At 42.4% G+C, this 27,058-nt stretch overlaps 1 protein-coding gene across 4 annotated transcripts; it reads left to right on the top strand.

Annotated features, from left to right (window-relative positions):
- SELENOS (selenoprotein S) lies at positions 1 to 24,399 on the top strand. Of its 4 annotated transcripts, none has more exons than XM_032623613.1 (7): positions 17 to 169; positions 861 to 995; positions 2,962 to 3,068; positions 5,495 to 5,584; positions 5,930 to 6,008; positions 7,710 to 7,802; positions 23,016 to 24,399. In XM_032623613.1, exons 1-6 carry the CDS (start codon positions 85 to 87, stop codon positions 7,787 to 7,789), a joined length of 576 nt encoding a protein of 191 aa, XP_032479504.1. In that variant the 5' UTR covers positions 17 to 84; the 3' UTR covers positions 7,790 to 7,802; positions 23,016 to 24,399. The 4 variants fall into 4 exon arrangements, with proteins under 4 accessions (XP_032479503.1, XP_032479504.1, XP_032479505.1 ...); XM_032623614.1 differs by having other exon boundaries at positions 23,133 to 24,319; XM_032623612.1 differs by lacking the exon at positions 23,016 to 24,399 and having other exon boundaries at positions 1 to 169; positions 7,710 to 9,169.
- Positions 24,400 to 27,058: the final 2,659 nt, after the last annotated feature.

The following is a 27,058-nucleotide window of genomic DNA, read 5'->3' as shown; positions in this document are numbered from 1 at the left end:
AGACGTGCCACGTGTACGTAGGGGCCGGCCGGAAGACTAAGGCTGGAGCTGACGCGGCCCGGTTTGGCCGGGTCGGGCTAGGGGATGGCGGCCATGGAGCGGGACGGGGATCAGCTGTCCACGCGGCCAGCCCTAGAGACCGAAGGGCTGCGCTTCCTTCACGTCACGGGTGAGTCGGCGGGGGTCGCAGGGCAGCGGGTATGCGCCGCCACCCTCGGCGCGCCGCCATGTTCGGTGAGTCGTTCTCCTCTGCCCTACGGGCCGGACCTGGCCGGGAGCCGGATGTTGGCGCTGCACGCAGGCCTGGGCGGTGGTCCCGAAGCGCGCTTGGAGCCCCTCCCAGAGCGGTGCTTCCTCGGGCGTTGCGGTCGGCCCTTTTTTAAGCGAGTTCTTTACTTTATGCGAAGCAAGCCTTCCGGGTTTGCGGTTACTGGGGTCTCTCCGCCCTTGGCGTGTGCCTTCAAGCCTCAGCCTCTCGACTCCGTACCCCCACCCACGCCCCCAATATCCGGCGCTGTATCAGCCTTCCATGGGCACTCCTTTCTATATGTAGTGTGGATCTGAAAGGCCTATGCCCTCCTGAGTCGGATACACTTACCTTCACCCCTCAAAACCCAGCTGGCGTGCCCCACGTCCTCCGGACTTGCCCCTCCTATTCCCCAGGTAGCTGAGAAGTCCCTTCTCAGTGATCCATGAATTGTTGTACTACTCGTTATTTTAACTGCCTACTTAGGTCTTCAGCTACACCGTGAAGGTTTTGAGGACAGGAGCTACGCTTATTTTGCTTTTGTTTAATGTTATAGAAAAGTCCAGTGGTAGTATCATTTTTAGTTTCTTGAAAACTATTTTCTTCTTTTCAGTGGGCTCCCTGCTGGCTACCTATGGCTGGTACATCGTCTTTAGCTGCATTCTTCTCTACGTGGTCTTTCAGAAGCTCTTCACCCGGCTGAGGGCCTTGAGGCAGAGGCAGCTGGATCGAGCTGCCGCTGCTCTGGGTTAGTGCCTGATAACAAATGAAGACGTGGCTTTACGCCTACTTGTTTTAGTATTTAAAAGTTAGTCTGTTGTTAAGAGTAAGAAGTACGTTTCTGATCTGTGTGGGAAGAAAACTGTTTTATGCTTAGGAAGTTGGTTTTGGTGATTTGCAATAGTGTTGTTTTGTTTTGTTTTAATTTCAGAGTTTTTGATGGGATGAAAAACCCGCTTGATGGTGTGTAGAGCACTCACTGCATATTGTGTTGCATGGTTTTTCATTTACAGGAGAGATTAAAGTGAAGACTTCACAGCTGCTCCGTACTTATGGGTCTGCCTACTAAGTCTCATTAATCTCTAGAACAATCGTGAGTGACAAACTCAGCCTTAGTTATTCACATCCACCGCATTTTGATTTTCACAACTTACTCATCAGACCTGATATCAGATTACACCTGACTGTTTCAAAAACTTATTCCCTCTAAAACAGTAGCTTTAACTAATTAGAAGCCACAGTTTCTGAGGACATATTTAAAATAAATGTTAAGTGTCTTGAGAATAGCAGTATAATTAAATAAATACAAATCATCAGTCATCTGAGCCACCACAGTTACTGAGGCTGGGGAGGAAAGCAAACATAACACAAATGTAGTCATTAGTAGAAAGACTTAGAAAATTCCTTCACTCTCCTCTCCCATGAAACCCTGTGGTCCTGCCGTTATCTCAGCATTTTTGGTTGTTGGCTGTATATCCAACAAAAACTACAAAGTACAAAGTAAATCTTGCTTAAGTTGCAGGATTTTGTGAAGTGGATGACTGGTGTTAGAGAACAGTCACCTGGTACAGCCATCTCTGGTTCTGTGAGACCTGCTGACAGCTGAGGAGTAGATTTATAAGATAATGGGATGGGCATCTCAGAAGAGGAGTTTGTTGTAGTGAAGCATTGCAAGAAGTATATGTGCAGTGAAAGCTGTTACCTTGTGTTGTACAATTTTGTTAGAAAAATTAGGTTAAAAAAGTCCACACATAATTAATTTTATTCTAAGAATGATCCAACAGTTCCAAATGTTACCACAATTCACATTTCTAGAAAGTGGAACTATAATTTTGTTTTTAAAGATAAAGGTCTAGTCATCTAGACCACAGACACACCCCTGTGCTACTTTGGCCCCTGTTTTACGTGGATTCAGTTAGGTGACCTGTTTCCACTGCTAACTATCTATAAGTAATGATGATCGTATATCCTTTGGATGATACTGATGTGAACATATAAGTTCTAGTTTGTTTCCTTGTTTACAAAATTAGTCAAACCACTGCCTAGTTCCCCTTAGTGTTCCTTAAACACAGTGGTCTGAGTAAAATAGAGAACTTGATTGTGTATTTATATAATTTGCTTTGTTTTCTAAACCAGATAAAAACAGATACCTGGGGTGGTCATTTCTGTTAATGCTAGCTGGAAGGATTTTTCTCTTTTTTTTTTTCCTGTAAAAACAAGGATAAAATACCTGATGATCTTCACCTCTTTCTGGTGTAGACCTGGGCTAATTAGGTGATGGCTAATGATCAGAAAACTTTTATCTTTCCTTGGTTGTCTTCTAGAATTCTGGTCAACCTAGAGACTGGGTGTTAGGCGGTATCCAGGTTGTGGAATGCAATCTCACTGGCCATCAGACCACTTATATTTCAGTCTCGGAGCCCATGCCAGACTCTCTGAATTGGAATTGCTCAGGGAGCCCAGAAATCTGTTTTGAACAGAGATTTCTGATGCTTTGGATATTTAACAAGGGCTATGAACTGTGGCGATGGGATAGTCCGCTGCCCCGCGCCTCCCCTTAAGCAGTAAAATATATGCAGAAGAATAGACTTATTCATGTAAAAGTATATTCTTGCATTGCCTGACTTCTGTACACTTCTAATAATATAGACCTCAAGAGTTTCCATTTTATATTACACAAGGTGCTTTATCCCAATTTTTTTCTGACATTTTAGAACCTGATATTGTTGTTAAACGACAGGAGGCTTTAGCAGCTGCTCGTTTGAAAATGCAAGATGAATTAAATGCACAAGTTGAAAAGCATAAGGAGAAACTAAGACAGGTATGAACTGGTTTTAGTTTGAATACATGATATTTGAGGTTTAGTGGGTAAAAGTGTGTGTGTGCATGTGCATGCGCATTAGGGTGGATACAAAGAATAACTATTTCAGGCCGAATCATTTCCACTTAGCTAAGTATTGCTCAGCATGTTTTCCTTGTGCAATTTCTTACTGTTTAGGGAGAAATACTCTTAAAGAAGGGTGTCTTGTATTTATGTTTTTACTTTTAAGTGGTTCCCTCACAGCAGCATTTCACCCAGCAAAACTGTTTGCTGTGTACAGGAGCCGTACCACCAGACACACATTCAGCCTCTTGCTCCATGGTTGGTCTCAAGCCGTGCATGTCATATGACCTGGCTTGGTGCGGCTGCTCTTCAGTGGATTGAAGGAGAGCCAGGGGAGGGTGGCGATGGGCTCAACCCAGGGACAAGATGGAGAGCAGGAGATGGAGTTTTGAAAGATTTTTTTAAAGACACATGGTTTGGTTGTAGGGGTAGTAAAAGGTTTTGGGGGGCGGGGGGAGGAAGAACCAAAGGCTGCTATTGAAGTGACCTGAGCAGCCAGGTGGGTTGTGCTGCTCTTCACAGGAGTAAGGTCACGCACCAGGTTGGACCCATTCTCTGTAACTGAAACAACTAAGTGTAGACTCTGCTTTCTAGTTTCAGTGCAGATGTTTCTGGGCCCCTTTTTTTCTCCTCAGAAGGAAGCCAGAGAAGTTGGTCTTCCTCCTGGTCTTGCATGTGTCTCTGGTGTTTCCAGTATGGAGTACCTTTCTGAATAAGACAGAATAAGACAACACCTACTACCTTTCTGAAAAAGACAGAATAAGACAACACCTACTACACACATTCGGCCCTCTTGGTCACCTTTCTCAGCAGCCTTCTTCAGTGTTCAGTGGGTTGCCCATCTTCCACTTAAATAGTCACTAACCTAAAATGTACTAGCACATTCCTATTATTTATGTAGTTTTCTAAACCACATGAGGTTAAAACAAATTCATGATACAAAAATCTGTACTATGAAAATTAAGTCTCTGCCTTCCTTGCTCCCCTATCTACTGCTGCCCAAGCATTCCATGTTAAGCTTTCTAGGTGTTTTTCCAGAAACATTTTATCCATATATAAACACATGCATGTATCATTTTTACATAGAAATGGCAGCATAGTATACATAGATGCCATTTTTAAGCAGTTTTATTTTAGTTTTTTCCTTTGCTGATTTCCAACCATTTGTTTTGTTTCTGGAGCCATAGAATAAGTTGAATTCCTTCTGCATGTCAAAATTAATGACTTGAGGGTCTGAGTTTTTTGCATTAGTAAAACAGCCTGATCATTTATCCAATTTGTTGATGTAGCTGAAAAAAAGTTTTTAAAAGATTATTTTTAAAAATTGTGATGTGCGCCTCCTAAAATTGGAGAGAAGATAGAAGCCTATGTTCAGTTTTAAAGTTGTAGTTCTGTGTATTTAACAAACTTAACAAACAGAATCTGCCTGACTCACAGTTCAGTCAGCTGTCTTGTTTGTGGTCTCAGGATTTGTCAGCAGTGTTCCATTCTGGTGTTTTCCATGTTAGCTATGAGCATAAAACAACCTTCAGATCAAGAGACTGTTTCCTCTTTGACCTCCTGTACTTGCAGACAGTGGAAGCATGAAGGGACAGACATGTGGATTTAGCAGTGATGAACCCTGAAAGCCATCGAGAAATTTCTGGATATGTGCTTTCTAAGGCATCTTCTTACATATCTTTGTGACATCACAGTTCAATTGGAACCAGAATGAACTAAAGTTTGGGTCTGGATTCTACTGGGAATAGAGAGTTAGTGACGTTTGTGTGAACTTAAGTTGCAGTACCCAGTTGTTCTTCAAGGAGGAGGAAGCAGAGTCAGAGACCCAGGGCACTGTGTTTCCCTCCTGCTTACTGCATAATTACTGTATAAGCTTTCTCAGGTGCTCATTGTTGGACATAGTTTTCTGCTGAGATTAGTTTTCCTTTATGCTCCCATAGTATTTGAGTTTCAAAGAACTTTCAAATCTGCTCTCATTGGATCCTCATAGCCTTTGAAGTAGAGGGGTTAAGTGACTTTCCTCAGGTGACGCAACCAGGTAGCAACAAAGCAGGCCTGCCAGCCACATTCACCCTTTCCAGGTCAGCGTTATTCTCCATTACCAAAAATGTCCAGTTTAGAACAAGAGTCAGTATTCTTTTCTCTGTGACACTTTTTGCTTTCTTTAATAGTATACAAAAACAAAAGGTTCTGTTGGTGAGTTAAACTCACACCACTAGATGATAACTGTTTTATTAACTGAAGAAAGTGCAGGTGAAGGTGTGTTTGAAGGACATTTAGATTAAAAATTATCAAAATTACATTTTCTTTGAGAAAGATGGTAGCTTATGAATTCATACTGTACAATGTGTGATTCTTCTCAGCTTGAAGAAGAGAAAAGGAGACAGAAGATTGAAATGTGGGATAGCATGCGAGAAGGAAAAAGTTACAAAGGAAATACAAGAAAGCCTCAGGTGATGTAACCTTCATTGGGTCTTTGTTGCTGCGCACGGGCTTTCTCTAGTTGCGGCAAGCTGGGGCTACTCTTTGTTGCGGTGCGCGGGCTTCTCATTGCAGTGACTTCTCTTGTTGTGGAGCACGGGCTCTAGGCACATGAGTTTCAGTAGTTGTGGCATGTGGGCTCAGTAGTTGTAGCCTGTGGGCTTTGTTGCTTCACGGCATGTGGGATCTTCCCGGACCAGGGCTCAAACCCATGTCCCCTTCATTGGCAGTTGGATTCTTAACCACTGCGCCACCAGGGAAGTCCCTGGAGTAGAATGTTTTTAACTAGATTCTTAAGCCTGTGTATGTTCAAACAGGAAGAAGACAGTCCTGGGCCTTCTACTTCATTAGTCATCCCAAAACGAAAATCTGACAGAAAGCCCTTGCGGCGAGGAGGTAAGTACCAAACATCAAAGCATTCTGAACAATTACAGGATACACTTACCTTTAAAAACAAGATTCTTTTTCCTTGTCCGTAAATTGAGACTAATTCCTAAGTTTAGGGTTATGAAGATTAAATAAAAGAATCAGATGCAAAGCAGCCCTCAATGGCTGGAAGTCACCAACGTGCTGAGCCCTGTGGGCCTTGGGCAAGGATGTGGGCTCAAGTCCTGTTTCCAGGAGGCCTATAACCTCCTTGGCCTCACAAAAGTCAGCATTTGATTGGCAGTTGAAAAAGGAGGTCACTCGAGGCCCTCAGGAAATAATTGGATGGTTGCACTTGTATTTTAGTATTCTCACTTGATCCCACACAGTCCTATAAGGGGAGTGGTAAGTGGGGCGAGGAATAGTTTGCATGTATTGCAGGTAAGTTTGTCAAGAGGCTAGGACACAGGGGTTTTGGTCTTTCCAGCCAGGACCGCCTTGTTTCTTACAAATAACTTTCTCAAGGAGGCATGGACAGATGTTCATTCAGAGAGCTTCTGCATGCAACATCCTTGAGCCCCCTAACCATAGCAGTCTGTCCTTAACCCATCCTTAAGGACTTTCACGTCCTTTTCGGAAGACGGGACTCCCACACAAATGAAAATGAGTAACCTTTGTGATCTGCCAGGAGTTCCCTGTTAATCCCGAGAGAGGGGAGCGCAAAGGCATTAAAATACTTTATGTAGGAGCCAGTTTTAGGCCAAAGACTATCCTCCGTCCGGGAGAGGGGTTTTCTATGGGGGGGTGCTGCAGAGGCAGAGGTGTGGAACCCTGGCTGGCCTATTGGAGGACTGTCAGGAGTCTGGAACCTGGGCTCTGTGCAGACTGGACACAAGTTGGGCTGGGCTCTGACAACACCCAAAGCTGGCTTGCTGTAGGGAAGTGGTGTGTCTGAAAAGGAAATGCTTTTTTGAATCTTTTTCTTGCTCCAAGCAAGGAATAGTCTTCCAAGACTATTTTTCAGAGCAGAGTGGTGGTATTTAGGAGGGAATTGTAGAAAATGGAATGCATCCAGAGCTAGGGGCTTTGACTGGCCTGGCTTTACAAATAAGGAAACTGAGACACAGGGAGTTAGTGACCAAAGATTCTGTAGTAAGTAAGGAGCAAAACCACCTCATTTAAGGTCTTGCTGGCTCTAAAGCCTGATCAGTCAACCTGGTTGCCAAATGTCCATTAACTTTAGGAAGCTAATGAGTGGACAGGGATGGGGTTGGGGACTGGGGCATGTGGATTACCCAGTTCTGACTAGTGGAAGTAACGAGTTCCATTCTTTTTGATTTTGGTTTTTTAAATTTATTTTCTGTAGGTTGAGCAGTTCTTATTTGAATGTATACATTATATTAAGCACTGCAGGTAGAAGCCTTTATATACTTAAATCCAGCCATCTTGAGAGGTTTTTCAGGCAAATTTTTTTGTGTGTTTTGGGTAGTTTTTCGTGTTTGGAGAGTTAAAACAGAGAAGCTGAATGGCTTGTTTTATTCCCACCAGAAAGTTAGTTCAAACTGCAGTGACCATGTAAATTTTTTTTGTCATACGGTAGCTGAAAGTTGTATGAAAATGTTTGTGAGAATAGAATCCATATCTTTGCAGTGCTTTGCATGTCAGGCTCACAATTTTATGTTTGATACAGAACATTTCCAGCACTGTTCTGCTTCTTTTCTCTTGTCACAGGTTACAACCCTTTGTCTGGTGAAGGAGGTGGAACCTGCTCCTGGAGACCTGGACGCAGAGGTCCATCGTCTGGTGGATGAGGCTAAGAATCTTGTTAGTGTTGCTTTTGACACTAGCAAGATGAATCCTTAACCCTCGACTCAATTGCCTTATGCACGCTTCTCACAGTGACTACCCAGGGGGAGGGGGCTTTCTTTCTCTTCTTAACTGCATCTGTGTCTTCAAGGGTTGAAGGCAGCATAGAGCATGGACGTGGCCACTAGGCAGTAGTTGCAGTTGGTCACACTGCACTGAAGCCAGTGACTGTGTTCACTGATTTCATGGGTCATTGCTAGTTGATAGCTAAAGGCCTCCAAGTGATTGGCGATCTTGATAAAAGAGACCTGGCAATGATCCTTCAAGTTAACAGGTCCTTGTTGGTAGGACAGTCTCTGTGACAGGTTGCGTTGAATGATGTCTTCCTTGTAAATGGTGAGCCCACCAGCGAGGATTACTGATGCAGAGAGTTGAAGGGGTTGTTTCTGTATATTTATTTTTATGTACAGAGCTTTGTTAAAAAAAAAAAGAAACTTAAGTATAAAAAAATTTGCAAGGAACATTTTCAGCATCTTTATCAAATTTAAGGAAATTTCATTATGAACTTGAATTTGTCTATCTAATATTACACAGCTTTTTATTATTCATAACCTCCCACTAATATTATTTTCCCTTCTCATTATTCCTCACCTGCAATGAGCATGGCAAGTGGCAGATAGCTGTAGTGATTTTCAGAGTTGGCAGGCTCCTTGGCGTTTATCCACAAAATCAGGCACTTGGAGTTGTTTCTGAATTAAGAGGATAAAGAAACATCTTGCCTAGAGGTACCTCAGGGGCCAGTGAGGTTTCTGGGAGCCCTTTGGGTCATCCCTCTTGCACTCATTTCTTATGTCCTTGTCTAGAACTTCAGTCAAGTATGCTATAAAGGGCCTGATAGTAAATATTTTAGACTTTGCAGCTGCATAGTCTTTATTTTTTTACATTTTTAAAGGATTGTTAAAAACATTTAAAAATTCTTAGCTCATGGGTTGGATTTGTCCTGCCTGCTATAGTTTGCTGATCCCTGCTTCACATCAAGATTTTAAGAAGGAACAAAATTAACCTGCAGAATAGTGATGATTAGCTGGGAAAGTATTCCAGAAATGTCTCATATAAATTAATCAACATATGTTGAGTATGTGAAATATTCTGTAGTTGTCTCTTGACATATATAAAGGAAAAATATAGTCTGGTCTTAGGGGGCTTAAAATCTCCTGGGGAGGGCTGGAGGGAGTGAAAACAGGATTTTGAAGACAGTGTGATTGCAAACAAATGGGCTGGAGTAGTCAAAATCAAGTATTTGAGTCTGGAGACAATTTGAGTGAAATTTTGAGTGGAGGAATGTGGGAGTTCCTGGCAGAAGAGAGGGTCATTGAAAACCAGGGTGGGTCTCCTGAGGTTTAGGAAAGAAAGCCCTTGAACCTTTATCTGAGTTATCAGTTTTTACCCAGATTGGCTTTCCACCAGCATGGAAGACTCACAACATGGGAAGTTTCAGACTTAGGTTAAAATATTCCACCCATGTTTGTTATTTACATATAGATTCCTGTAGGATTTAAAGGAATTTTTAAAGAATTCTTTCTTTAATGTATTTTCTGTAGCTGAAAACTTGTGTTAAGCAGCTCTCAACTATTCATTTTAGAAGTAGAAGGGCATGTTTCAGTACACTATTAGCTATGACTTTTCTCTCAAACCTCATTTTGTTCCCATAAATTTAGGAATTATCAAGTCAGGGACACATAGGAAGAAACAATGACTCCTGTGTACCCACCTTGCATCTGGCACCATGAGGTGGTGGTGGAGGGGGTGGTGCAATGTGGAGAATTGATTGGGAGATAATAAAGGGGAGAAGGAAACTAATTTGTGTAATAGTTAGCATTTGAAGAGCACTTGCTGTGTGCCAGGCACATACATTTATAGTTAATCCTCACTACAATCCTGTGAGGTAGGTACTTCTAGTTAACCTTGGTTTTCAGAAACTGAAGCTTGGAGGGTCACCTGGTCCAAGGCGCTGATCACTATAGTCTACTTTGTCCTTGTGTTCCTAATAGCCAAGGGCCATAGATAACCAAGATGGGAGCTTGATCTGGCTAATGAAACAGTTATCATGTGGCATAGTGAATACTTGGGTGAAAATTGTGTGCTACAAGTCTAGGGCAGTAAGCATTTCAGAAGGGTGGACCAGAAGAGGTAGGAGATACCTCTTGCCAGAAGAAATAGGTCCTGTGCTGATATAGAAAGAATGAGGAAGTGGGGCCAGAACGTGAGGCCCATGGGGAAGAAGGGATGGGTCAGAGCCGTGTCAGACCGGCAGAACACTGCCTTATACCTCAATGGAGGGGCTGCAGCTGAGATCACAGCATGAACCCAGTATAGACTGCCAGCAGCTTGAAACTGACGCAATAGACACTTGAGAGCTATTAAGGTTTAAATGACCAGTCTATCCTGGTCTATCCTGGTCATGGAGCAACATTAGTAAATGTGGGGCAAAATATGCACAGACCTTCAGCTGAAACTTTCTGGTGGCTAGAACTGTGTCCTTGGTGAAATGCACCTGCCTCTGCAGGAGGAGAAAGGAACTATTCCCTCCTTCTCAAGGACCACTCTTCCCTTGCTTCCTTCTCTCCACCATGCCATCAAGTCTTTCTCATAAGAGCAAAGCCACATCACATACCCAAAGCCCTGGTTCCCTCTGGTGCTCTAGAGTGAGCTTTGAGTTGTCTCCACTCATCAGGAACAGATCAATGCTGCTTAATGCTAAAGATGCTGTTCTTGGATTATTCTCTTTCATGCCCCAGTGGAATTTTTGGTCTTGTCTTATTTGACCTGCCAGCACTTGACCCTCCTTGCAGCACTCCCTTCTCTTGCCTTCCATAACACCACACTCTCTGGGTCTTTACTCCCAAGACAGCCCACACCTCTCTCCTGTGCGTACCCTGCCCAGCGCTTCTAGTCTTCTTGAACAAGTTCCTGTATTCTCTCTCCAATTTCTCTTCTTCCATTTGCTGTTATATCTGTTCCACAAAAGCTCTTCTTAAGTTGATGTGTCTGATGATTCTTGGCACTCATCATTTGCAGTAATTGAGCACTCCTTGAAAAACACTATTCTCTTGACTTCTGGGACTCTGCACTTGTCTGGTTTTCTCCTGCCTTTCTGATCAGTCTCTTGCTGCTTTTCCTGATCTTCCTGACCTCTAAATGCTGAAGTTAAAGAAAGTTACAAAAGGAGTTAGAAAAGGCAAAAAGGTGTAAGCATCACTGTAATGCCACTCGATGTGAGTGGCATTGGAGAAACCACAAATGTATGATGTCGTGATTAGGCAAATTGGTATATGCAGCTTGAAGTAAAATGTCAGCATATTGTACCCCAATTCAAATACTGTATCTCAAAAGAACTTAGATAGAAAATGATGCTGTGCTCTGGGAAACTGAAAACTCAGAGTCAGTCTGGTGATGAAGAAGATGCTGTAAACAGCACAGACATATGCCCTGCCCTCGTGGACCATGCGATGCGTCCACGGGGCGGGGGGGAAGATGAGCATCACACATTTACAAAAATAAATGACTGGCAATAGCAAAGCGTGGCAGAGTAGAAAGACTTGAGCTCACCCCTTCTTAACACTGAAATCACAACTAACTGCTGAACAACCATCAACAAAGATGCTGGAACCTACCAAAAAAAGATACCCTATACCCAAAGACAAAGAAGCAGCCACAATGAGATGGTAGGAGGGGCACAATCGCAATAAAATCAAATCCCATACCCACCAGGTGGACAACCCACAAGTTGGAAAATAGAATACAGAAGTTCTCCCACAGGAGTGGAAGTCCTGAACCCCACTAACTTGGGGGTCTGGCAATGGGAGGAGGAACCCCGGAGAGTCTGACTTTTGAAGGTCAGTGGGGTGTGATCTCAGGAATTCCATAGGACTGGGGGAAACAAACTCCACTCTTGGAGGGCACACACAAGGTTTAGTGCACACCTGGACCTAGGGAAAAAAGCAGTGACTGCTTAAGAGACTGGGCTAGACCTACCTGATAGTATTGGAGGGTCTCCAGCAGAGGTAGGGAGCGGCTGTGGCTGTGGGGACAAAGACATGGTCAGTGGCAGCTCTGGTGAGAACTCATTGGTGTGAATCCTCCAGGAGGCTGCCAGTCACCCCCACAAAACCTAGCCCCACCCAACAGTCTCCAGGCTCTTTAAGCCAAACAACCAACAGGGCGGGAGCACAGCCCCATCCATCAGGAGACTGCTTAAAGTCTTTCTGAGCATAGCCCTGCCCACCAAAGGGACAAGACCCAGCTCCACCCACCATAGGGCAGGAACCAGGCCCTCCCACCAGGAGCCCTGCACAAGCCCTCCTAGACAGACTGCCTCATCCACCAGAGGGCAGACAGCAGAATCAAGTAGAATTGCAAGCCTGTAGATCAGAAACCACAATCACAGAAATTTAGACAAGATGAGACGGTAGAGGAATATGTCCCAGGTGAAGCAACAAGATAAAACCCCAGAACAACAACTAAGTTAAGTGGAGATAGGCAATCTACCAGAAAGAGAATTCAGAGTAATGATAGTGAAGATGATCCAGGGTCTCAGAAAAAGAATTGGAGGCACAGATTGAGAAGATACAAGAAATGTTCAACAAAGACCTAGAAGAAATAAAGAACAAACAGGTGAACAATACAATAACTGAAGTAAAAACTACACTAGAAGGAATCAATAGCAGAGTAACTGAGGCATTAAGAATGGGTAAGTGACCTGGAAGACAGAATGGTGGAAATCACTGCCATGGAACAGAATAAAGAAAAAAAGAATGGAAAGAAATAAAGACAGTCTAAGAGACCTCTGGGACAACGTTAAACACACCAACTATTGCATTTTAGGGGTCCCAGTAGGAGAAGAGAGAGAGAAAGGACCTGAGAAAATATTTGAAGAGATAATAGCTGAAAACTTCCCTAACACTGGAAGAGATATGGTTACCCAAGTCCAGGAAGCACAGAGTCCCAGGTAAGATAAACCCAACGAGGAACATGCTGAGACACATGGTAATCAAGTTGATAAAAAATAAAGACAAAAAAATATGAAAAGCAACAATTAACATACAAGGGAACTCCTGTAAGGTTATCAGCTGATTTCTCAGCAGAAACTCTGCAGGCCAGAAGGGAGTGGCATGATATATTTAAAGAGATGAAAGGGAAGAAGTTACAACCAAGAAAACTCTACCCAGCAAGTCTCTCAGTCAGATTCCATGGAAAAATCAAAAGCTTTACAGACAAGCAAAAGCTAAGAGAATTGAGCACCACCAGACCAGGTTTGCAACGAATGCTAAAGGAATTTCTCTAAGCGGAAAAGAAAAGGCCACTACTAGAAACAAAATTACAAATGGAAAAGTTCACAAGTAAAGGCAAACATAAGGTAAGTGTAGGAAATCATCTGCACGTAAATATCAAAACCAGCAATTGTGAGAAGATGAGAGCACAAATGCAGGATATTGGAAATGTGTTTGAAATTAAAAGACCAGTAACTTAAAACAATCTTGTTTATATATAGACTGCTATATCAAACCCTCATGGTAACTGCAAACCAAAAAACTACAATAGATACACACACACACACAAGAATCCAAACACAACACCAAAGTTAGTCATCAAATCACAAGAGAATAGAACAAAAGAGGAAAGGAAGATAAAAGACCTACAAAACCAAATCCAAAACAAGAAAATGAAAATAGGAACATACTTTTGATAACTACCTTAAATGTAAATGGATTAAGGGCTCCAGCCAAAAGACACAGACTGGCTGAATGGATACAAAAATAAGACCCATATGTATGATATCTACAAGAGACACACTTCAGATCGAGGGACACGTACAGACAAAGTGAGGGGATGGAAAAAGGTATTCCATGCAAATGGAAACCAAGAGAAAGCTGGAGTGGCCATATCATATCAGATAAAATAGACTTTTTTTTTTAATGTTTAAATTTATTTTTAAATTTTTGGCTGTGTTGGGTCTTTGTTGCTGTGCGCAGGCTTTCCCTAATCATGGAGAGCAGGGGCTACTCTTTGTTGCGGTGCGTGGGCCTCTCATTATGATGCCATCTCCCGTCGTGGAGCACAGACTCCAGGCACGCGGGCTTCAGTAGTTGTGGCTCATGGACTCCAGAGCACAGGCTCAGTAGTTGTGCATGGGCTTAGTTGCTCCACGGCATGTGGGATCCTCCCAGACCAGGGCTTGACCCATGTCCCCTGGATCCTGAACCACTGCACCACCAGGGAAGTCCCAACAAAACAGACTTTAAAATAGACTGTTAAAAGAAGTAAGGAAGGATGCTACATAATGATCAAAGGGTCAAACCAAGAAGAAGATATATCAATTGTAAATATATATGCATCCAACATAAGAGGACCCCAATATATAAGGCAAATGCTAACAGCCATAAAGGGAGAAATGGACAGTAACAAAATAATAGTGGGGACTTTCAACACCCCACTTTCATCAATGGACAGATCATCCAGACAGAAGGTCGATAAGGAAACACAGGCCTTAAATGACACATTAGACCAGGTAGACTTAATTGATATTTATAGAGCATTCCATCCAAAAGCAGCAGAATACACATTCTTCTCAAGTGCACACAGAACATTCTCCAGGATTGACCACATGCTGGGCACAAAGTGAGCCTCAGTAAATTTAAGAAAATTGAAATCATATCAAGCATCTTTTCCAACCACAATGCTATGAGGTTAGAAATCAGCTACAAGAAAAAAACTGTAAAAAACACAAACACATGGAGCCTAAACAATATCCTACTAAACAACCAATGGATCACTGAAGAAATCTAAGAGGAAATCAAAAAATACCTAGAGACATGAAAATGAAAGCACAACAATCCAAAACCTATGGGATGCGGCAAAAGCAGTTCTAAGAGGGAAGTTTATAGCAATAAAATCTTAGGAAACAAGAAAAATCACAAATAACCTTATACCTCAAGCAACTAGAGAAAGAACAAACAAAACCCTAAGTTAGTAGAAGGAAAGAAAGCATAAAGATCAGAGTAGAAATAGATGGGCTTCCCTGGTGGCGCAGTGGTTGAGAGTCCCCCTGCCAATGCAGGGGACACGGGTTTGTGCCCCGGTCCGGGAAGATCCCACATGCCGCAGAGTGGCTGGGCCCGTGAGCCATGGCCGCTGAGCCTGCACGTCCGGAGCCTGTGCTCCACGACAGGAGAGGCCACAACAGTGAGAGGCCCGCGTACCGCAAAAAATAAATAAAAATAAATGAAATAGAAATGAAGAAAACAGTAGAAAAGATCAATGAAACTAAAAGCTGGTTCTTTGTTTTTTGGGGATTTTTTTTGTTTTGTTTGTTTTGTTTAATACATCTTTATTGGAGTATAATTGCTTCACAATGCTGTGTTAGTTTCTGTCATACAACAAAGTGAATACATATATCCCCATATCCCTCCCTCCCACCCTCCCTATCCCACCCCTCTAGGTTGTCACAAAGTACCGAGCTGATCTCCCAGTGCTATGCAGCTGCGTCCCACTAGCTATCTATTTTACATTCGGTAGTGTATATATGTGGATGCTACTGTCACTTCACCCCAGGTTCCCCCTCCCCACCCCGTGTCCTCAAGTCCATTCTCTACATCTATGTCTTTATTCCTGCCCTGCCACTAAGTTCATCAGTACCTTTTTTGTTTTTCTTTCTTAGATTCCATATATATGCATTAGCCTATGGTATTTGTTTTTACCTTTCTGACTTACTTCACTCTTTATGACAGACTCTAGGTACATCCACCTCACTACAAACTCAATTTCATTTCTTTTTATGGCTGAGTAATATTCCATTGTATATATGTGCCACATCTTCTTTATCCATTCATCTGTCAATGGACATTTAGGTTGTTTCTATATCCTGGCTATTGTAAATAGTGCTGCAATGAACATTGTAGCACATCTCTCTTTTTGAATTATGTTTTTCTTAGGGTACATGCCCAGTAGTGGGATTGCTGGGTCATATGGTAGTTCTATTTTTATTTTTTTAAGGAACCTCTATACTGTTCTCCATAGTGGTTGTATCAATTTACATTCCCACCAACAAGCAGGAGCGTTCCCTTTTCCCCACACCGTTTCCAGCAATTATTATTCCTAGATTTTTTGATAATGGCCATTCTGACCCATGTGAGGTAATACCTCATTGTAGTTTTGATTTGCATTTCTCTAATAATTAGTAATTTTGAGCATCTTTTCATGTGTTTGTTGGCCATCTGTATGTCTTCTTTGGTGAAATGTCTGTTTAGGTCTTCCACCCATTTCTTAATCGGGTTGTTTGTTTTTTTGATATTGAGCTCCATGAACTGTTTGTATATTTTGGAGATTAATCCTTTGTTGTTTCATGTACAAATATTTTCTCCCATTCTGAGTGTTGTCTTTTCATCTTGTTTATGGTTTCCTTTGCTCTGCAAAAGCTTTTCAGTTTAATTAGGTCCCATTTGTTTATTTTTGTTTTTATTTTCATTACTCTAGGAGGTGGGTCAAAAAAGATCTTGCCTGTGGTTTATGTCAAAGAGTGTTTTTCCTATGTTTTCCTCTAAGAGTTTTATAGTGTCTGGTCTTACATTTAGGTCTTTAATCCATTTTGAGTTTACTTTTGTGTGTGGTGTTAAGTAGTGTTCTACTAGTTTTCTGGTGGCATCTTTAGGATTTTCTATGTATAGTATCATGTCATCTGAAAACAGTGACAGTTTTACTTCTTTTCCAATCTGTATTTCTTTTGTTTCTTTTTCTTCTCTGATTGCTGTGGCTAGGACTTCCAAAACTATGTTGAATAAGAGTGGCAAGAGTGGACGTCCTTGCCTTGTTCCTGATCTTAGTGGAAATGCTTTCAGTTTTTCACCATTGAGAATGATGTTTGCTGTGGGTTTGTCATATATGGCCTTTATTATGTTGAGGTAGGTTCCCTCTATGCCCATTTTCTGGAGAATTTTTATCATAAATGGGTGTTGAATTTTATCAAAACCTTTTTCTGCATCTATTGAGATGATCATATGGTTTTTATTCCTTAATTTGTTAATATGGTGTGTCACATTGATTGATGTGTATATATTGAAGAATCCTTGCATCCCTGGGATAAATCCCACTTAGTCATGGCGTATGATCCTTTTAATATGTTGTTGGATTCCATTTGCTAGTATTTTGCTGAGGATTTTTGCATCTATGTTCATCAGTGATATTGGTCTATAATTTTCTTTTTTTGTGATATCTTCTTCTTGTTTTGCTATCAGGGTGATGGTGGCTTCATACAATGAACTTGGGAGTGTCCCTCCCTCTGCGATTTTTTGGAAGAGTTTGAAAAGGATAGGTGTTAGCTCTTCTCTAAATGTTTGTTAGAATTCGCCTGTGAAGCCATGTGGTCCTGGACTTCTGTTTGTTGGAGGCTTTTTAATTACACTTTCAGTTTCATTACTTGTGATAGGTCTGTTTATATTTTATAATTCTTCCTGGTTCAGTCTTGGAAAATTGTACCTTTCCAACAATTTGTCCATTTCTTTGTGGTTGGCAATTTTATTGGCATATAGTTGTTTGTAGTAGTCTCTTATAATCCTTTGTATTTCTGTGGTGTCAGTTGTGATTTCTCCTCTTTCATTTCTAATTTAATTGATTTGTGTCCTCTCTCTCTTTTTTTTTTTGCGGTACACGGGTCTCTCACTGTTGTGGCCTCTCCCGCCGCGGAGCACAGGCTCCAGACGCGCAGGCTTAGCGGCCATGGCTCACAGGCGCAGCTGCTCCGCGACATGTGGGATCTTCCCGGACTGGGGCACGAACCCATGTCCCCTGCATTGGCAGGTGGACTCTCAACCACTGCACCACCAGGGAAGCCCCTCTCTCTTTTTTTCTTGATGAGTCTGGCTTAGGGTTTATCAATTTTTTTTATCTTCACAAAGAACCAGCTTTTAGGTTTATTGATCTTTGCTATTGTTTTCCTCGTTTATATTTCATTTATTTCTGCTCTGATCTTTATGATTTCTTTCCTTCTACTGACTTTGGTTTTCTTTGTTCTTCCTCTAGTTGCTTTAGGTGTAGCATTAGATTGTTTATTTGAGATTTTTCTTGTTTCTTGAGGTGAGATTGAATTGCTATAAACTTCCCTCTTAGAACTGCTTTTCCTTCATCCCATAGGTTTTGGGGTGTCGTGTTTTCATTGTCATTTGTCTCTAGGTATTTTTTGATTTCTTCAGTGACCTCTTGGTTATTTAGTAGCATGATGTTTAGCCTCCATGTATTTGTGTTTTTTACAGTTTTTTTCCTGTAATTGATTTCCAGTCTCATAGCATTGTGGTCAGAAAAGATGCTTGATAGGATTTTAATTTTCTTAAATTTTCCAAGGCTTGATTTGTGACCCAAGATGTGATCTATCCTGGAGAATGTTTTGGTGTGCACTTGAGAAGAAAGTGTATTCTGATGCTTTTGGGTGGAATGTTCTATAAATAGCAATTAAATCTATCTGGTCTATTGTGTCATTTAAAGTTTGTTTTTCCTTATTATTTCCTGTTTGGATGGTCTGTCCGTTGGTGTAATTGGGGTGTTAAAGCCCCCTACTATTGTGTTACTGTTGATTTCCCCTTTCATGGTTGTTAGCATTTGCCTTATGTATTGAGGTGCTCCTATGTTGGGTGCATAAATATTTATAATTGTTATATCTTCCTGGATTGATCCCTTGATCATTATGTAGTGTCCTTATCTCCTGTAACAGTCTTTATTTTAAAGTCTATTTTATCTGATACAAATATTGCTACTCCAGCTTTCTTTTGATTTCCATTTGCATGGAATATCTTCTTCCATCTCTTCACTTTCAGTCTGTATGTGTCCCTAGGTCTGAAGTGGGTCTCTTGTAGACAGAATATACATGGATCTTGTTCTTGTATCCATTCAGCCAGTCTGTGTCTTTTGGTTGGGGCTTTTAATACATTCACATTCAAGGTTATTATCAATATGCATGTTCCTATTACCTTTTTCTTAGTTGTTTTGGGTTTGTTATTTTGGGTCTTTTCCTTCTTTTGTGTTTTCTGCCTAGAGAAGTTTCTTTAGCATTTGTTGTAAAGCTGGTTTGGTGGTGCTGAATTCTCTTCGCTTTTGCTTGTCTGAAAAGCTTTTGATTTCTCTGTTGAATCTGAATGAGATCCTTGCTGGGTAGAGTAATCTTGGTTGTAGGTTTTTCTCTTTCATCACTTTAAGTATATCCTGCCACTCCCTTCTGGCCTGCAGAGTTTCTGCTGAACAATCAGCTGATACCTTTATGGGGATTCCTTTGTATGTTATTTTTTATTTTTCCCTTGCTGCTTTTAGTATTTTTTCTTTGAGTTTAGTTTTTGTTACTTTGATTAGTATGTGTCTTGGTGTTTTTCTCCTAGGGCTTATCCCTCAGGACTGTCTGCACTTCCTGGATTTTTGTGACTATTTCCTTTCCCACTTTAGGGAAATTTTTGACTATAATTTCTTCAAATATTTTCTCAGACCCTTTCTTTTTCTCTTCTTCTTCTGGGACACCTATAATTCGAATGTTGGTGCGTTGTTGTCCCAGAGGTCTCTGAGGTTGTCTTCAGTTCTTTTCATTCATTTTTCTTTATTCTGCTCCTCAGTAGTTATTTCCACCTTTCCAACTCACTTATTCGTTCTTCTGCCTCAGTTATTCTGTTATTGATTCCTTCTAGTGTATTTGTCATTTCAGTTATTGTGTTGTTCATTTTGGTTTGTTCTTTAGTTCTTCTATATCTTTGTTAAACATTTCTTGTATTTTCTCAATCCGTGCCTCCATTCTATTTCCGAGATTCTGAATCATCTTTACTATCATTACTTTGAATTCTCTTTCATGTAGATTGCCTATTTCCTCTTCATTTATTTGGTCTTATAGGTTTTTTACCTTGCTCCTTCATCTATGACATATTTTTTTTGCTGTCTCTTTTTTTTTTTTTTTTTTTGATAGGTGGGCTTGTGTTCCTCCTGTCTTACTGGTTGTTTGGCCTGAGGCTTCCTACACTGGAGTTTGTAGGCTGTTGGGTAGAGCTGGATCTTGGTGCTGAGATGAGGACCTCCAGGAGACCTCACTCTGATGAATATTACCTGGGGTCTGAGGTTCTCTGTTAGTTCAGTGGTTCAGACTCAGGGGTCCCACTGCAGGAGCTTTGGCCCGACCCCTGGCTCATGAACCAAGATCCTGCAAGCCATGTGCGGTAGCAGTTTGCTTGGGGGTCCTCCTGTCTCCTTGGGCATCGAGGTCCCCACCAAAGCTGGTTCTTTGAAAAGATAAACAAAATTGATAAACCTTTAGCCAGACTCATCACGTAAAAATGGGAGAGGGCTAAAGTCAATAAAACTAAAAATGAAAAAGAAGTTACACCTACATCACAGAAATACAAAGGATCATAAGAGACCACTACAGGCAACTATATGCCAAAAAAAATGGGCAACCTGGAAGAAATGGACAAATTCTTAGAAAGGTGCAATCTCCCAAGACTGAACCAGGAAGAAATAGAAAATATGAACAGAATAATCCCAAGTACTGAAATTGAAACTGTGATTAAAAACTCCCAACAAACAAAAATCCAGGACCAGATGGCTTCACAGGCGAATTCTATCAAACGTTAGAGAAGAGGTAACACCTATCCTCAAACTATTCCAAAGAATTGCAGAGGAAGGAATATTCCCAAACTCACTCTATGAGGCCACCATTACCCTGATATCAAAATCCGACAGGAACTTCCTTGATGGTCCAGTGGGTAAGACTCCATGCTCCCAATGCAGGGGGGGCCCTGGTTCGATCCCTGGTCAGGGAACTAGATCCTGCATGCATGCCACAACTAAGAGTTCACATGCCACAACTAGGAGTGCATGCCAGACACCGGGAACTCTGCTCAATATTCTGTAATAATCTAAATGGGAAAAGAAGTTGAAAAAGAATAGATACATGTACAGGTATAACTGAATCACTTTGATGTACACCTGAAACTAACAGAACATTGTTAATCAATTATGCTCCAATATAAAATAAAAATTAAAAAAAAAAGACTGTACTGTGATGAGGGCTACAAATGGAAAATACATATCACAATGAGAAATGATCTGACTTGGGATGCCTAACTTACCTATACTCTGTAGTCACAGATTCCACTTTTGTGAAATGTAAGAGTTGCAAACATTAGGAACTAATTTAGAGACGAAATAACTTCACCACAAACCAGGAGAGTCTTTCCAGTTTTCAGTGTTAGTACCTGTTCCTGACATGCTTCTCAGTAGAAAGTCCTCCTTGGGGGTCTAATGGTAATGTGAAAACACAGACCTTAACAAATGTTTTAGGGAACTTTATTGGCCCCACACTGCCTTTTTAGCATCACAGGAGGAAGTAATACAATACCATGAGACCAGCTTCTGGAGTAAATTTCTGCAAATGTTGATATAGGGTAAGCCTCCTTCATTTTTTTTTTTTTTTTTTCTGTACGCGGACCTCTCACTGCTGCAGCCTCTCCCGCCACAGAGCACAGGCTCCGGACGCACAGGCCCAGCAGCCATGGCCCACGGGACAAGCCGCTCCGCGGCATGTGGGATCTTCCCAGACCAGGGCACGAACCCTTGTCCCCTGCATCAGCAGGCGGACTCTCACCCACTGCGCCACCAGGGAAGCCCAAGCCCCCTTCATTTTAAAATATTTATTCCAAACCTCCTTTCAGTTTATTCCAGGCCTCTTCTCACCATAATCAAAACAATTTGTAAACCCCATGATAAAAATAGGACTTGTAATAAAAAAAATGCAAGAGAAGCGAGCTTGCCAGTGCAACCTCTGATTTGGAAGATGTAGTCCTTAGCTTCTTCAGTGTCCCAAACCACCCTGGACTTGGTGAGTTGAAACAACCACATATCCCTACGATTCTGCTGGGCTTGGCACAGTTAATCTTGGCTGCACTCACTATGCATCTGTGGGTCAGCTTGTGGGTCAGCTAGAGACTAGCTGGACCCAAATGGCCTCACTCATGTCTGGCAGTTGGCTAGCTGTCTGCTGGGGCAACAGGTGTTTCTTGATCTCCAGCAGGCTACTCGGGCTCGTCCACATTGTGGTTCAATTCTGAGCTTCACATTTTGCTACCATCTCATTGACCAAAGCAATTTTAAGGCTAGTTCTGTTGCAAAGGATGGAGGAAGACTCCACCTCTTGATGGGAGGAACCATCAAGCCACTGTGCAAGGGTAGCGATGCAGCAAGGGGAAGAAACTAGCCCTTTGCAATAGTGGTGTAAATCCTCATGGGTCTTGTAACATCCACATTTTAGTCTCTGAAATCTCTCCAGTCTGGGTTAAAGCTGCCCCAACCCAGTCCTTGAGACCATTCCCAAGATTTACAATCAAGAGAATTGCTTAGCACACATGAAGAATCCTGCTCTGACAAGTACACTGTGCCCCAATCCCAAAAGGAGCCTAGATAATGGCCTGCATGAGTCAGGGCTCCAGCAGGAAACGTGGCACATTCAGACTGGGTGGCTGAGGAGTGGTCGATAAAAGAGCTATTTGCAAATGTGTGGATGGGGTTTAGAGAAACTTACCCAAAAACTGGCTTCAACTCTTGGTAGGTGTCAAACCAAAAGATACAACCAAGCCGAAGATCAGGAGAAGGAAGGATTTATTACTTGCAGCAATTAAGGAGAACACTGGGGATTATCCCCGAAGTGGTGTCTCCTAGGATAGCAAAACTGGGGAAGTTTTAAGCTAAGCATACCTGCATATTCATGAAGAGGTTTGGGCAGTTGACAGAGTCCAAGCTTTAGTTGTTTGAAGTCATGAGGGTCAGAAAATGTCAACATCATCATCCCTTAGGTTCCAGTTGGTCTGGTGGTTGAGTACTTCAGGCTAATCTTTATCATTGAAACAGAACTGGGAGTCTTTACACCTGATATATTATCTTTGCTGTTGTTACTTCTCTTGCCTGATAACAGTTGTTTTCTGTGTTCTTTTGTTCCCTTAAGATCATTAATTACTGAGATGTTCAAGGGCGAGCATTGTGGCCAGGCTTAGATCACAAAATGGCTTAGGTCAAAAATGGCTTCTGATGTTAAGAAAGCCATGCCTGGTTCTCTTTCTTTCTACCTAATCTGCTTACAAAACCAACAAGGGATGGGCACAGCTAGCAACACTGAGGAGCCATTGATAGTCTCCTCTCCTTTGCCCTCTCCCCACCTAGCAAACCAAAGGTCTGCAAAGAGAACAGTTACCAGAATCTGTACAGTCGACTCGCAGTGACCCAACAAGAAGGAGCTGGAATACATACTCTGACCCCCCCTCTTCTCTTACCCACCAGTGCCTCTCATTAGCTGAGTTGGAGCCCCTGGGGATGGCGTTAAGATCTGCTAAGCTGGTTTACTGATGATCGGACTCAAGGTGGCTGTTAGTAGTTAAATTGTGTACCCCCAAAAGATATGCTGAAGTCCTAACCCTGGGAATGTGTGACCTTATTTGGAAATAGGGTCTTTGTAGATATGACCAAGTTAAGATGAGGTCATACAAGGTCATGTTTAGGATTGAGGTGGGCCCTAATCCAATGTGACTAGTGTGTTAGTCTGCTAGGGCAGCCATAACAAAGTACCCCAGATAGCGTTGCTTAAGCTGCAGGGTTGTATTCTCTCACAGTTCTGGAGGCTGGAAGTTGAAGATGGCATCAGCAGTCTTGCTCTCCTCTGAGGCCTCACCCCTTGGATTGCAAGACAGCTGCCCTCTTGCTGCCTCTTCACATGGTCTTTTTTCTGTGGGCGTTCATCCATCTTGTTTCTGTGTGTCCTAATCTCTTCTTATAAGAATACCTGTCAAATTGGATCAAAGCCCTCCCTAAATGCCTTATTTTAAAATAATTACCTCTACCTATAAATACCCTATCTCCAAATGCAGTCACATTCTGAGGTACTAGAGGTTAAGGCTTCAGCATATAAATTTGGGGGGAACACAGTTCAGCTCATAACAGTTCAGCTCATCCTTATAAGAAGAGGAGAAGAGACACAGACCCAGAGAGAAGAAAGCCATGTGAAGACAGAGGCAGAGACTGAGTGATTTAGCCACAAACCAGGGGATACCTGGAGCTACCAGAAGCTGAAAAAGGCAAGGAAAAATCCTCCCCTAGAGGCTTCAGAGGAAACATGTCTGTGCCAGCACCTGAATTTTGGACTTCTAGCCTCTAGAACTATGAGAGAAAAAAATTCTGTTGTTGTAAGCCATCCAGTTTGTTCTAACTTGTTATAGCAGCCAAAGGAAGCCATAGTCAACATGGTCGAAATGTTGGAATTTCCCAGACATTTAACAGAGGATGTTTCAAGAGACACAAATGTTGTGTGGATCTACTCTGTGCACGCCCTAATGATACCCTCCAGTGGTGGCCCAGGAGATCCACCATCAAAGTATTAAAAAAGGTGCTGGGCTATTGACAACCTAAGTGTCCATCATCGGATGAATGGATAAAGAAGATGTGGCACATATATACAATGGAATATTACTCAGCCATAAAAAGAAACGCAATTGAGCTATTTGTAATGAGGTGGATAGACCTAGAGTCTGTCATATAGAGTGAAGTAAGTCAGAAAGAGAAAGACAAATACCGTATGCTAACACATATGTATGGAATTTAAGAAAAAAAATGTCATGAAGAACCTAGGGGTAAGACAGGAATAAAGACAGACCTACTAGAGAATGGACTTGAGGATATGGGGATGGGGAAGGGTAAGCTGTGACAAAGTGAGAGAGAGGCATGGACATATATACAGTACCAAACGTAAGGTAGATAGCTAGTGGGAAGCAGTTGCATAGCACAGGGAGATCAGCTCGGTGCTTTGTGACTGCCTGGAGGGGTGGGATAGGGAGGGTGAGAGGGAGGGAGACGCAAGAGGGAAGAGATACGGGAACATATGTGTATGTATAACTGATTCACTTTGTTATAAAGCAGAAACTAACACACCATTGTAAAGCAATTATACTCCAAAAAAAGGTGCTGGTAAGGGGGGAGCACCAGCATTCTTGTATTGTACTGGTGGTGTTCAAAAGGACTTGAGAATAGTGGATATTTTTCATTTGCCCTTCAATATCCACTCTCCACCCCATTCTTGCCCCAAGAGGCTGACCTGTACAAGCTACAGACAGCTCATATATTTAGTTTATTCAAGCTAACCTATGGGAGTGTAGACTCTAGGCCACTTGACTACAGGCTTCGAGTAAGGAGTCTAATAGCGTTGAACACCATTCCCAGCTGCTCCAGCCAACACATTAAGCCCTGAATTCCAGTTTGAGAAATTTAGCTTCCTCAAGCCTTCTGATACCCTTGGAGTCCACTACCATGGTTCTTCCAGACTCCTGCCAACACAGATGCCTGAGGCCCTGCTTCACTTTCAGTGTTCAGCTCTGCTCTCCACGGCAGACCTCATATTTGTCCATCTGAGACATGTTGGAATCAAACTCTTCCTATGGGCCTGGAGGCACTGAGGAGTGATGGGAGCAAATCCTGAGGGTAATAGGCATCAGCCAGAGAGGCACTGCCCCAGGAGGGTTCATTGAAAGATATAGATGCAGGGGAGGCTGGCTAGGGGCTGGGGTACAGGGAAAGACAAAGTTCGCAGCCTTTTGTCAACCCACATCTCAAGGTCCCCTTCTCTCCCATCAGTTCCCTCAGCATAAGAGACCAGACAGGGCTATGCATTTAATTGGCAATGCAGCTCTGCAGCCTTTACAGTCAGGCCCTGGACTGGCTTCCACCATTTCCCTCCTGCAGCTACAGAGGATGGGGGATTCCATCAGAGCATTCTGATTTCCAACTGGCCTCTGCATTGACTGTAACTGCCTTCAATTTGTCCTTTTCTCTGGGTATACACTCAAAGGCCATCAGAAGCAGCCTGCTGACCCCACAGTCTTTCTAATCCCTCTCGTTGCCCTTGTGACTGTCTTAAAGCCCTTTGCTCTCCCATTGCCTTGCTCTCCCCTCCTGTGCCATCACCAGTGAACATCTGTGGTGGGTTACCAATGTCCCACTGCTCACTCCTTAGATATGTGAGCAGCCCAGTTCCCGAATCCCATTTTGAGGGTCTGTTTCCAAGGCCCACTCCTGGCACATCCTTTGTATGTATGAGATAGGGTCCTGGGTAGAAACAGATGGCACACACAAACTGTGTAATTGAGAAGATCCTAATAAAGGGACTGCTTACAAAGGTGTGGGCAGGGTGTTGGGATGTGAAGAAGGGAGGGTGTGGTAGCTGGCAACCTGAGGGAGATGTTACCACCACTAGGCCTGAGGCAGCAATGGGGCGAGTAGAACTGGATCCCTGAGCAGAGGGATCACAGAGGACTGTACCACGTCCTACAAATGTTCTGCCTTGGGGTGGCTTACACTAAATGGTATTAATACAAGAGCAATGTATACTGAGGGCAAAGAAAGGAGGGCATAGGCCTCAGGCAGCTTCTGTTAATGAGTATTTAACATGGTTCTGAGTTTCTTAGCAGCCAAGGCCAAAAGGGAAACACAAATTTTTTGCTTCTCATTACTAAAAAATAGAAAGATGTCACACCCTTTGCTGGAAGAAAGTTTATCCTGTTATTAAATTTTAAAACAAATTTCAGACATAAAAATTTAATGGAAGAGAAACATGCTAGAAAGAATAGTGTCCTCAAGAACAGGTTTATGGCAAATTCAAACATGGTTTTCAATACAAATGAGCCAAGAATGCTGGTCTTTCTTGTGAAGATGTAACTTGAATGTACACTGCAGTGGAGACAATATTTGTGATTGGTTATAACTGGCTAGGACAACCAGTAGGCTTCAGCTTATTGATAGGTAGTAGCTGCCTGGAGTTGTGTGTGAAGAATTGCCTGGTTCAGAGGACTATGTTTAGATGCTACCGTGACCAGTAGACTGGGGTGTGGAGATATGCATAGAGGAGATAACCCAGCCCTGGGCAAGCTGACATGGGCCAGTGATCAAATTCAGCTTAGGAAAGAATCTATGCTACCTAACAGAGTGGATGGATAGCTTACCCTTTTATACAGAGATTTTCAATCACTCCTGCCCTCACTTCAGCATGTCTCTCCCTATGTCCATGAAAATCCCCAGGTTTACCCACAGTTCCCAGCAGTGGCTATAACTACACACTTTCTTAACTGGCAGAAACCACAAGTGAATGGAAGTGATGTCACAGTAGGGATAACCTCATATCTATTTTAATTTACATTTTTACAAGTAAGTAAATTTATAGATTC

Source organism: Phocoena sinus, chromosome 2 (genome assembly GCF_008692025.1).
Source record: "Phocoena sinus isolate mPhoSin1 chromosome 2, mPhoSin1.pri, whole genome shotgun sequence".
Classification (NCBI taxonomy): domain Eukaryota; kingdom Metazoa; phylum Chordata; class Mammalia; order Artiodactyla; family Phocoenidae; genus Phocoena; species Phocoena sinus.
Note: the sequence above shows the minus strand (reverse complement) of the source record. Positions and strands in the feature narration are given on the sequence as shown.